The sequence below is a fragment of the Trichosurus vulpecula genome, chromosome 1, assembly GCF_011100635.1.
Source record: "Trichosurus vulpecula isolate mTriVul1 chromosome 1, mTriVul1.pri, whole genome shotgun sequence".
In the NCBI taxonomy this organism is placed as follows: Eukaryota; Metazoa; Chordata; class Mammalia; order Diprotodontia; family Phalangeridae; genus Trichosurus; species Trichosurus vulpecula.
The window spans coordinates 543,386,042-543,398,860 of record NC_050573.1 but is presented as its reverse complement, the minus strand read 5'-3'; the positions used below and the strand labels follow the sequence as shown (position 1 = coordinate 543,398,860).

At 41.7% G+C, this 12,819-nt stretch overlaps 1 protein-coding gene and 1 pseudogene across 1 annotated transcript in view; both read right to left on the bottom strand.

The window, feature by feature from the left end:
* The window catches only part of IGFBPL1 (insulin like growth factor binding protein like 1), a 58,035-nt gene extending 53,585 nt beyond the window's left edge, over positions 1 to 4,450 (bottom strand). The window contains exon 1 of the mRNA XM_036742138.1: positions 3,949 to 4,450. Coding sequence (XP_036598033.1) covers positions 3,949 to 4,450 — 502 coding nt within the window. The remainder of the gene's footprint in view (positions 1 to 3,948) is intronic.
* A 6,864-nt stretch (positions 4,451 to 11,314) lies between these two features.
* Positions 11,315 to 12,541, bottom strand: LOC118841555 (annotated as a pseudogene).
* Positions 12,542 to 12,819: the final 278 nt, after the last annotated feature.

Here is a 12,819-nt window from a genome sequence, read left to right as displayed (position 1 = left end):
AAATAGACAAATCACTTAATTTCTATGAACCTCAGTTCCTCTGCCAGTAAATAGAGATTATATTTGTACCATCTGACTTACAGGACTATCATAGGTGAAGTGCTAAATAGCATTTAAAGTGATGTATAGATAAGGGTTGTTATCATCATCATCATCATTATTACTGTAAAATAAGGATTTAGATTTTACAGCTTTTTAAAAACTGTGTTCCAGAGAAACCTGGGTTTTTGTAAAGTAGTCCAACTATTTTATTTCAAATGTAGATCAACTAAAGAGGACATTGATTCAGTGTTTGACGCTTTAATATACAATTCAAGAAATTTTAAAATATAGAGAGGGTAGTGATCATTCCATAAGCCTGAAAATAGATTTTTGATGTCAGTCTATCATGAATGAAATAACCCTGTGTAATGGTGCTTATTCAGACAAGAAGAAGCAAAATCAATGTTTCCTTAAATTTTTTCCACTATAGAAAAACTGATGTCCTCATTTCAAAAAAAAATTAACATGCAAATGAGAAGGGACAGTTTTATTAAAGATATTGGTAGCAGAACATCTGCTACTCAGGCTCAGGTCTTCTTCACTCAACCCTCCTCCCAAAGGGGGCTGTTAAAACACTGTTCCTGCTGTTTATGGCTGAGTAAATGGTTGCTCTGGGTCAACATATAATTAGGTACTTACTGGTCTATAAAATGACCCTTCTGGCTGCATTTTTTGTCTTGCTCCTATCAGAAAACTGTCATGGAGTACAACAAAATATGCTTCCACGCAAAAGAGAAATTCTGACAAATTCTAGAGAGAAATATGCAATTTTTAAATGGAAAACATAAACCCCTGGGTGACATTTGATCCTCATAGCACTAATATTATATTTTTAAAATAGCCTCTTCAGTTTCCTCAGTTTGATGATATGTAGAACTGCACTCCCATAATAACTGACATTTATGGAGCATTTAATGGTTTAGAGAGCACTTTCTTTACAACAGCCCTGTGAGGAAAGTAAGTGTTATTGTCATCTTCCTTTTATGGATACTAATAACAATTCACATTTACATAAGCACTAAAAGATTTACAAAGCTTTTATACACTTTATCTCATCTGACCTTCAGTACAATCCGTCATGTAGATGCTATTGTTAATCCTGTTACACAGGACAGGGAAACTGAAGCTCAGAGAGGTTCAGTCACTTGCCTGTTCTCACACAGTTAGTAAGCATCTAAGGTAGAATTTAAAGCCAGATGTCTTGACTCCAAATCAATTACTTTAGTCACTACAGCATACTAGGAAAAAAGAAGCTCGGAATGATTATTTGCTATTGGTTACTCAACTAATGACTATGAAATCTATGATTAGAAATCATCTTTCCTAACTCTATTTCAACAATCCAGTTCACATGCATTAAACTTGCCAGCCCTGTTCCAGGCCTTGCGCTAGGAATTGAGAATACTAAAGAACAGTCCCTACCCTCAAGAGGCTTATATCTTACTATAGGGGAAAGAACATGTAAGTATGTGTAAATGCAAAATCTGAGAAGAAAGAATATACTAAAAACTAGGAGGATTAGAAAAGATGTGCAATAAGAGAGGATACCTGAGCTGAGCCTTAAAGAAAGCTAAGAATTCCAGAGATGAGGAGGGAGTAGATTCGACTTGGAGGTGGGGGTAGTCTATGCAAAGGGATGGAAGGGAAAGATAGAACTTTGTTGTTGTTGTTTACTTGTGTCTGACTCTTTGTGACTACTTTTGGTGTTTTCTTGGCAAAGATACTGGAGTGGTTTGCTATTTCCTTCTCCAGCTCACTTTACAGATGGGGAAATTGAGGCAAATAGGGTTAATCGACTTATCTGGGGAGTCACACAGCTAGTAAGTTTCTGAGGCTACGTTTGAGCTACATTTGGACACCAGAACGGGCACTCTATCCACTGTGCCACCTATGAGTACATAACGTGAACGGAATCCGAAAAGGTAAGCTAGAGCCAAATCATGAAGGAGTTTAATTGCTAAATTGAGAATTTTGTTCAGTGTTCTTCCAATATATCACACTACTCCTTAAGAGGATACCAATTTTTCCTAACAGATTTGGAATTCAGTTCAGTGCTAAGCATGAGAAGGATCAAGTTAGCCTCAAACTACTTCACTGAAACTCTTCTTATCATAAGATCATAAATGTAGAGTTAGCAGGAACCCCTTCCTTTTACAGATGAGGAAACTGAGGCCCAGGGATTGAGAGACAGTAACTGTCTGACATGATTTGAACCCAGATGTTCCTGACTACAAGTTCAGCACTCTAGCCACTACACCTCACCACCTCATTCATTATGAGGTTTATTCAATACTTACATTTTTAAGACTAAGACCATGTTACTTCCATGAGGAAGTATTTGTCTTAGGTTACTAGTATGTTCTAGCTCTAGGTCTTAAACAAAGAAAAGGTGAATGTTTCTTTTTTATCTAATGAGCAGAGTACTGAAAAATATTGTTTCTCCGTTGAGATGAATTCTTGTGGATTAATTGTTGAGAAATGCTGTTTATGAGATACGCAAGAGAAATTAATCTAAAAATAACACTTAAGTTGTTTCTTTAACATCTTGAGTACTAACTAGGACTATCTAAACTTTTAAGATGTTTTAGCCTGTTTTATATGTAATGGGTTGAATGGAGGAAATAAATAGTTGTGCTGTACTTGATCTACTTTGTATACTGAGGTTTTTTAAGGGAGGTCTCTGTTAATCTTGGGTGGGGGACCTAAACAGGGGCCATTTCAAGGCTTGGTTTTAGAGATTTTCCCTGTAGTTTTACTCTGGGGTCTGGGCATAATGAGACAGAGAGTGAGAGAAAAGCCTGATCCCTTTTCTTTGGGGTCAGGCTCTCCCAAAATCAACTCTGTCTGAGTCCAGAGCTGGGCCCCTGAGTGGGAAGAAGGCATCCCCCCAACAGACAATGCAACAGAACTACAGGGTTTCATTCCCTGAGTATCTCTTTTGTCTCATGGTTCTTTTGATTTCTTCAATCCCTTTCAATTTACCCAAGCATTCTTTGTTTATCCATCACATCTTCCTAATCCATCGATCTATCTTCAGAGTAATACACAGGATCAAAAGGAATTAGATGTGCACATTTTTGAAGTTATTTTTATATTATATACATTTACTTCTTTCATTTAGGGAGAAAATCCTAATTTTCAGAACAAACAAACCCTTTCAGGTCTACGAGGTTTTCTTAGCCCAAGACCGCGGTAGGCAATGTTGAAGGACCGCAGTTAGTAACAGAAGTCATTGCTTCCCAAGAAAAGGAATCGATATAATACTGGCCCTAGAGGGAGAGGGGCAAGGGGAGGTTGGCCTGCAAGGACCCAGAACCGAGAATGAACAATTCTTCCTAAGCAAGAAGCCAATAGGTCATTCAGGATTACTGTACCGTTATCCCTACGGAAATCTAAACACCGAAGTAATGAGTTCTTGTATCAACTCAAAAATAAAAACAAAAAAGACGATGAAATTTGTCGAAACCGTTAAAGTCTGGCATTTCCATCCCACTGGCAAGTTTGTCAATAGACACTCAAGCGTGGGGAGGAGAGGGAAGAGAAGAAGGCGAGCTCTGACTTAAACCCTGTGGGAAGAAGCCTTCTATGAGTTTCGTGTTCCTGCATTTTTCTCTATCCGCAGGTCTTCTGGACTTTTGGTCTGAAAGGGCCATGCCCAGGAGATCAGGCGAGGGGACCACCTCCGGACTTTGTGACAGAACCCGATACCTGTCTTTTTTTCTCTTCCCCCCCCCCCCACCACCTCGCCCCGACATCCTCCCACCCCCTTCTTTTGTAAGTCAGGGATTCAGTTAAGAGTTGCCGCACACGGGGGTAAGAGGGGAGCGTGGCAGGTTCTCCCCGCCCGCTCTTTCCTCCATCCTTTCTCGCCCAGAATCCCCTAGCTCGGTCAGTTACAGGACTCACCCAACTTGCACTCGCCATCGTGAGCCTTGTGGACACGCTCGCGGCCAGCCCTCACCGAGACCCAGCTGTGCAGGTGCAGGGCGCACACGCTCTGATAAGAACGGCCGTCCGAGCCGCACACCGCGCCGTCCTCTTTGCACACACACAGTCCCGTGCCCTCCAGCTCCTCGGGCAGATGCTCCTGGGACGCCGCAGCCCCCAGCACCTCCCGGGACTGGCTCACGCAGACTAGTCCTGGGCCGCAGCGGGCTTGGCGCCTCCGACCCGCACCACCTCTGCCCCCGCACAGCTCGCCCTCGGCGCCCAGGCACTGCTCGCAGCATCCACAGTCGTCCCTCACGGAGAGCTCCGAAGCCTTGCATCTCAAGGGCTCGCAGCTCTCCGGGATGCACTGACCGCACTCATTGGTGTCCCCGCTATCGTTTGCCGCGGTCAAGCGATGGGACCAGAGGCACAGGAGCAGCGAAAGCAGCAGGAGCGGGGGAAAAGTGAAACGGGGCATGGTGGGGCCCGAAGGGGAAAGAAAGAGCAAGAAAGAGACGCTGGCGCGGAAAGAGGCACTCTTAGCTTTGACTGCTTTGGAATAGACAGCAGCAGCTGGGTGGCGGCTTGGTGGAGACACACCCAATTCCTTTGCCGGGGGCGGGGAAGGAGCTGACAGCCCCGGACTATCCCCAACTCTCAAAAGCAAAAGCTATAGGGACTGGAACAAAGTCAGAACAGAGAATGGGAGCATCATCCTGAACAGTGCCAGACTGTACCTGATCTTAGATTTGTCCATTCTCTCAACTGTGAAATATAGGTTACGGAATTTTTTAGAGTCCAAAGAACTTTCTAGTGTTCCAACCTTCTCGTTTTACAAATGTGGATACTAAGTTCAGGGACTTGGTCCAAGTCGCAAAGCTAGTAGAACAAAGAACTGGAATTGGACCATTTTGACTCCAAATCTGGTGTTCCTTACACTCGCCATCCTGTCTCCTCAAGGTTTCTATCACATTCTAATATGCCAGAATGTGGAGCTGGCTGGCATGACAACCCTTCTGTTTCAGTTGTTATAAGAGAAGTTGAGGAATTCTTCCCCTGGTGTGATTTTGTTTTTTTCGTTTGTTTGTTTGTTTTTGTTTGTTTGGGTTTTTTTGGGTTTTGTTTTTTTTTTTTGCAGGGGGGAAGGCAGGGCAATTGGGGTTAAGTGACTTGCCCAGGTCATACATCTAGTAAGTGTGTCAAGTGTCTGAGGTCAAATTTGAACTCAGGTCCTCCTGACTTCAGGGTTGGTGCTCTACTCACTGCCACCTAGCTGCCCCAAAGTTTAAATTCTTTTTTTGGAGGGGGGAAGGCAGGGCAATTGGGGTTAAGTGACTTGCCCAAGGTCACACAGCTAGTAAGTGTGTCAAAGTGTCTGAGGCCGCATTTGAACTCAGGTCCTCCTGACTCCAGGGCCGGTGCTCTACTCACTGCGTCACATTGCCATAGTGTGTTTAAAACTGGTTTGTTTCTAAAATAGTGTTGAAGTAATAACTAAGTATCTACTGTGAGAAGAAAATTGGACTAGAAAGTAGGAGAGAGGTGAAATATGGATAAGATATACGGTCCTTGTAGTCATGGAGCATCCAATCTAGAGGGAAGACAAACAAAAATGACTATTACATAAAATATTACAGGATCGATACTCTAGAAGAGTGAAAAGGTGTCAGTGTGAAGTCTAAAAAGGGAGAGAGATTATTATGTTTGTGAATTGTATGATGGTTACTGAAAAGGAAGGGGAAGGGGTAAGAAAAACTACCTGTGTAAATCCACTAAACCGTCTCGGGTAGAAAGTACTGTTTTGTTGTTGTTGCAATGGTTTCCATAGTGTCCGGATCCTTCATGACCCCATTTGGGATTTCCTTGGCAAAGATACTGGAATAGTCTGCCATTTCCTTCTCCAGCTCGTTTTACAGATGAGGAAACTGAAGCAAATAGGGTTAAGTGACTTGCCCAGGGTGATACAGCTAAAGGTGTCTAAGGCCACATTTGAACTCAGGTCTTCCTGACTCCAGACCCAGCACTCTATCCACTACACCACCTAGCTACCCCCAAGAGTGTGTCCACAGCACAGCAAAGATAGCAGTATAGAGACACCCCAAAGTTCCGGAAGAAACAAAAATCTAATGAAGGAGCCAGTAACAAAACCAAGGATTCAGAAGGCTATATAAATGCACAAAATGTAATTAACATCAAAGTGAAAGAAATCCTGAAGCAAGAAAGATCTAGAAGACTTGGTGGGGGTCAGACCAATTGTTGGACTATGGCTCTGGAAAGGTTAAAATATTTAAATAGAACAAGATAGGTAAGAGCCAGGAAGGCATAGAATAGCATCAGACATTAAAAAAAAAACAGTTATGTGAGTAAATCCAGGATCCAGAGTGGGAAAGCCCAGCGAGTTGAATAAAGGTCAATCTGGGCAGAAAGGGAAGTGACAGTCATAAGAATAAATTATGGACCATATAGAAAGAAGGATGAAATAAATGAGCAGCTGAGTTCTGGAAGCAGATCACAGGCCAGGTAGCTAGGTGGTACAGCGGATAAAGGGCCCTGCCTGGCATCAGGACTCATCTCATCTTCCTGAGTTCAAATCTGGCCTCAGCCACTCAGTAGCTGTGTGACCCTGGGCAAGTCACTTAACCCTGTTTGCCTCAGTTTTCTCATGTGGAAAAAGGAGATGATGATAGCATCTATCTCACAGGTAGGTTTGAGGGGTTGTTGTGAGGATCGAATGAGATAATATTTGTAAAGTGCTTAGCACAGGGCCTGGTACACAGTAAGTGCTTAATATTTGTTCCCTTTTCTACCCCGCTTAGGATCCAAGATAAGAGCCAATTCCTCTAATTCTTTTCTTTGCCTCTCCAAGGAGAACCTGTGAGTGATCCTGTTTAACTATGACTTTATGTTTCCTGGCTTCAGGAGAATGTGAATGCTGATAAGATTCTACTCTCTGGTCATATGTTGACTTGGTGGTTGCTGGACATGGATCTCATATGTAGAGTACCAACAGTTAATTTCACAACCATATATGGTCTAAGAGCTGAATGCTGCCTAACAACCTCTACATTCCTTTCCATCACTCTACCACTGTCATTACAGAAGCAGAAGGGGGCGCACAAGACCAAGGGCCATTTTGTATTTTTCTTTCTTCATGAGCTGCCATGGTCAAAGAATTCACACCAGCTAGAGATGACAAGTCTATCCATACTTAGGAAGACTAGTCCTCAGAAAGAAGACATAATTTGTATAATGATAACTGATCATAATTCTAAAAATTATGGGAGGGACCTTGGAAGACATCTAGTCCCACGCCATCATTTTATGGATTTTGAGAGAAAGAGAGATTAAGTGAATTGATCAAGGTTAGATAAATAGTAAGCAGTAGCATAGAGATTGAATAACTCCTCATGACACCAGTTGGAGTTTTCTTGGCACAGATGTCAGAGTGATTTGCCATTTCCTTCTCCAGCTCATTTTATAGATGAAGAAACTGAGGCAAACAAGGTTAAATGACCTTGCCCAGGGTCACACAGCTAGTAAGTGTCCGAAGCCAGATTTGAACTCTTCCTGATTCCAGGCCACCTAGCTGCCCAAACAACAATCTATCTTGCTTCTTATAATAATAATTGACATTATGTTTTAACAATAACTATATGTAATAATAACTTATGTCACACTTTAAGATTTTCAAAGTATTTTGAGCAGTTTAAGGGGTCCAGGGACCCCTCAGGGACTGAAGTACTAGACAGGGTCATCTGGAATGAATTCATGGACTCAAGCATTCTTTAAGTCAAGGTAGCAAAGGTTTATTTTAATGCCAATATGGTGGGCAGAGCTCCTTAAGGAACTTGCCACTTAACAGGAATGATGCTAAAGCTTATATAGGAAAAATAGTAGATTATATGGCAGATATGATAAATAGGTGATAATTTACAATCTTGGTCACTGGTGTCATTCACTACTGGAAACCAGGGGAAGGGGTTTCTAAGGGGTGCATCTTTGGGCTGTTACATCTGTAGAAAGATAGCTTTGAGAGTTGATGTCTGTAGCTTAATCTCTGGGTCAGTGGGCCACCCCCACCACTGACTTGGTGGGTGCAGCCTCTTCCCCCGCTAACAACCAGTTTGTGGAACTAAACCTAAAATTAGATACTGATTCTACCAAACCTGTGCCTGAATCACACCACTGCTCTGGATTGTATACGATAACTTTGAGAATCAATACATGATAATTCTGTGGTTACAAGATAGTCCTGTTTTTACAGGAGAATTTCTTCAGAGGTCAGCTTTTTCCTGTGATGGGGAAAGATAGTTTGTTTTACTGGGGCCCACTCATGAGTTATTGCTAGGCATAGTGTCCTTAGGGTGGGGAGAAAACTGTCTGGGATAGTGTTTTTTGAAGCTAGGGAGAAATGTGGTCTTGGAATTGGGGTCCAAGCACAAGTACCCAAGCACCCCATCACTTTGACACATACTATCTCAATTGATCACTCAACTGTGATGACTGAATTCACCACCTCTACTCTCTGTTCTCCACTGAAGAGGTGGCAGAGTCAAATTGATAAAGAAGCCAACCTCAGACTCAGGAAGACCTAGATTTACATTCCACTTCTCACTGGTAATGGCTATGTGACCTTAGGCAAGTCATTTTCCCTCTCACTGCTCTGGGCCTCATTGTTAAGGCTGTAATTTTCAGTTTAGTTGCCTTAGTTTTCTCCCCTACTAGTTTCCTATGTCGATAAAATCCCAGGTCTGTTACCCCTCTCCAAAAAAGAAATCTCAACTGTTCTGTTTTGGTCTTTCCCTTATTCTTCCCTAAGTGACCATCAATCACACGCTCCAAAACTTCTCCTCAATCCCATGATACCATCTACCTCCATTCTCTCTATCAACAGAGGATCTCAATTCCAAATAGAAACATTTTGCATTTCAGTGCTTCATGGGCTGCTCTGGCCAAAGAATTGCATCATTCTACTGGAGACTGGCCTTTCTGTACGTAGGTAGGCTGATTTTCAGAAAGTGAACCCAGTACCATACTCAGAGTGTTTCCAGTGGCGTTCAAGAAGCCAGGGTCACCTGCTTACAATAATGAGACCTTGGAGTAGAACTTTCAGGATGCCGCACTAGAATATATACCTTATATTATATCATCGAGACTGAAACACACATGGAGGTAGATATGGCTCTTTAGCCTTCATCAAGGAACAAAACTGCTCATGACCCCTCAAAACTCCTCGTGACCCCATTTGAGGTTTGCTTGGTAAAGATACTGGAGTGGTTTGCCATTTCCTTTTCCAACTCATTTTACAGATGAAGAAACTGAGGCAAACAGAGTTACGTGACTTGCCCAGGGTCACACAGCTGGTAAGTGTCTGAGGCCACTCAGGAAAATGAGTCTTCCTGACACCAAGCCCCAGCACTCTATCCACAGAGCCACCTAGCTTTTTAGGTATTATTTTACATACTAAAATGTATGACCACTTTGTTAAGTACTATTATGATTAGAAGAAAAAAGACTGTATAAAATACATGTCTACTCTCTTTTTGTGCAAATAATGCAAGAGTATTGATTCAGGATGTAACTATTATCTAGAATGAACTGTATTCACAAGTGTGAAGCTTATTAAGAGCGGAAGCATATCTGTACACAATCTGCAGCATTTTTAATTGGCATGGCATGCATTATATATGTGCAACAAACCCTTGCTTAAATTAAAACACAAAATCCATTTCCTGGCATATAGCTTTTGGTATATAGCAGGCTGTCTGGGTGGAAGAAGCTATACCAGGTGTCAAAGGAGATCATCAATATTCATTGAAAATTTCAAAAGCACAGCAACCCAATGGGCATTTTTGTTCCTTTGTTATGTTTTCAGAGCTCCAATTAACACTTATCTTCAATGCACATGTGCAAAACAGGGTAATGGGTAAATACATGCACTGAATTTATCAAGCTGGAGAAAGTCCATTTAAGTTTCTTTCTATGTTAGACTCCAGAGGCAGCACGATACAGTGAAGCTTTGAAAAGCTGAGCTTGAAGCCAGGAAGACCCAATTCTTTCATGTTGACTTTGTGACCCTGAATAGCCCACTTACCCTCTTCGTTCCCCTGAGCAGTTTTCTAGACCGAATGTCCTACAGCATTCCCAGATCTCCACTGGCAGAGGAGTTTTCTTCTTGGAAGTTACCTACACCAATCAAATGGGAGGTTTGGATTCCCCCAAATAAAGACAGGTTGCTAGTTTACACTCCAAATGGTAGTTTCTTCCTTTCTAATTAAAGAACAAGGATGATTTCTGCCTTTAACTTTTATATGCATTTTATCTTCATTTTATATTTAATATTAACAAATAGACAATGAAAATCCTGAATAGAACAAGAGAATGAGAGCTGGCTGGATTGCTTTAGGGAATGTACAATGGTTTTTTTTTTCGTTCCTTCTTCCTTCCTTCCTTCCTTCCTTCCTTCCTTTCTTTCTTTCTTTCTTTCTTTCTTTCTTTCTTTCTTTCTTTCTTTCTTTCCTTCTTTCTTTTAACATAAAGCCAAGTTAGAAATTGTGTTAGTATTTTTCTGTGATTGGTTTAGAATGATCCCTTCTCTTGCCTAATTGGTAATGCTTTTTGAAGCGAAATTAGAATCTTTTTGTTTTCCACTTTTAAAAATGCACTGCATTCTTCTTACAAATTACATTCTCCAATTTTCTTATCCACCTGCTTCAAGAAAACTGCATCAGTAATTAAGATGGGACTTTTTTACTGCTTTCTCTTTTGGAGCACTTTTTTAATCAAGTGCCCTTGATGAGTCCGGCCTTTGTTTCTTTGATTAAATCAGGAGTCTTTGATGACCTGCTTACCTCAGGGGAAAGCCTAGTTTACATGGGTTTGAGTTGCATGTTTGTGAGGCCAGAAGCTTTTAGGTCACGTCTGTTTGAGTCGCATGTTGTGACACCCTTTGACCTTGAACAGGGTATATAAACTCAGAGGCTGGCGTTTTGCCTTTGGGGCTCACTCATGGAAGGAGTGTTGAGACTCTGGAGAAGCCCTTGTAACTATCCCCCCAGCTTTGCTAATCCAGATCCATTGGGTCTTCTCTGGTAACTATGAATTACGATTTGGTCTGTTTTTATTGTCTCTGTAATTTGTTTGTATTTGCTCTGAAGTTCAGGGTGCTGGCTTTTCCCCCTGAACTAAGTGAATGACATATGTATGTTTGATTAAAGTGAGATTGTTAACCCCTTACAGTTGCTTTCCTTAGAGAAGGCAGATCAAAGAACCTGTGCTGGCAGCTCTTGTTGCTGGTCTTGTTGGGTCTTACACTTCACAGCTACTGCTAGCTACATTGCTGTTACAAAACCCATGTGTTTAATATGCTTCCTCGAAGTTTAGCTCATACCAAATGGTTATTTAATCCAAATATCTGGGCCATGAATTGAGCTGTTCCCTCAGGTGAAAGTACAGGTGAACAGCCAAGACCACTAGGCATTCAAAGCGAGGGCCATACATCCTGAGCTCCCCAATCAGGTGTAAGGGGAGGACAGTTGACTACTGGATATGCAGTGTTACCAGACGTTACTGGTCCCAAACCATTGCTTCTGCCAGCCACTGCAACAAATACAGTAGGAACACCATATCCTTCATACTCTGCTTTAATCTTTAGAGTTTCATCTGGTTGTTTATGGGCAGATGGTACTCAAAGTTCTCAGGGAATTCCATAGTTTCTACATGCCTTCTTAATTTTTTCACAATGACCAAGGTCAGAAGTTGAGCTCATCAATGCCACAACTCTGTATGGACTTTTCACTTTACAAAGCAACTTCACTCTTTCTGCAACCCATTAGAATTTTTCTTCACCATCTGGAGGCCTTCAGGAGTTACTTCCTTAAGGTCCTAATAGGACTGTGTTTCTGTTGGGCTCTATCACCCAGATGGCCAGAGCCTCCAGGAATCATTATCAATGACATCAGTAAGAACAGTTTCTTTTGTAGTTACATCAACACCCAATTCAATCTTCATGTCAGCAGTGTACAGTTCTGAGGTAATCAGGACTTTTCCAGTATTTTAAAAATAGCCTGTGTGGTATCCATGATATACTTATGATATCCACTTCAGTCTGACCTATGTTAAGTCCAGCAAAACACCATTTTGCAGCAGGAACCTGTTCTTCAGACCACTGTGGATCATTGTTGGTATCATCCTTGAAAAACAACTCTACTTTAGGTGGGTAGAACTTATGTCCTTCTTTGACACCAGGATTTCTTTTGAGAAAAGAGCCAGTTGCAATTCTTCTATGTACCCATTCAATTGGAATCATTTCACGTTGAGGTGGAATGAAAGCTGTCTCACCATAGTTTCTGGTGAAAGCCATTTTGATACCTGCTTCCTGTAACAACTTGAAAATACAGCTGGTAACTCTGAGACTGTAGCTTTTCCATCAGGTGATTTTTTTCTAGCTGCATTGCCTGCTGTACTCTGGTCTTTAGACTTTTCCAGGCCTATCCAACAATTCATAGACTTCTTTTGTTTTACCCTCATAGAGCTTCTCACCAATCTTCAGTACTTCGGAGGTCTGCATTTCTCTGGTTGTGGCCTGTTCTTTCAGTTGAAATCAGTTCTACACCCAGAAACAAAAACTCTGTATCTTTCTAGTGATATTGCATGGCTTAGAATTTCTCAAAGCAGAGATGTGCTGGAGCCAGCTCCAACCAGCATCTAAGGGCCAATTGTTAAATTTCACGTGTGAGCATTTGCAACTTGGAAATTGGCAAATGCTACGGATCTGGCCTTGATTTATTGTTTTGTTGGTTGCCTGGACTTAAGAAAGTAATGGAGAAAATATTAATAATTCAGATT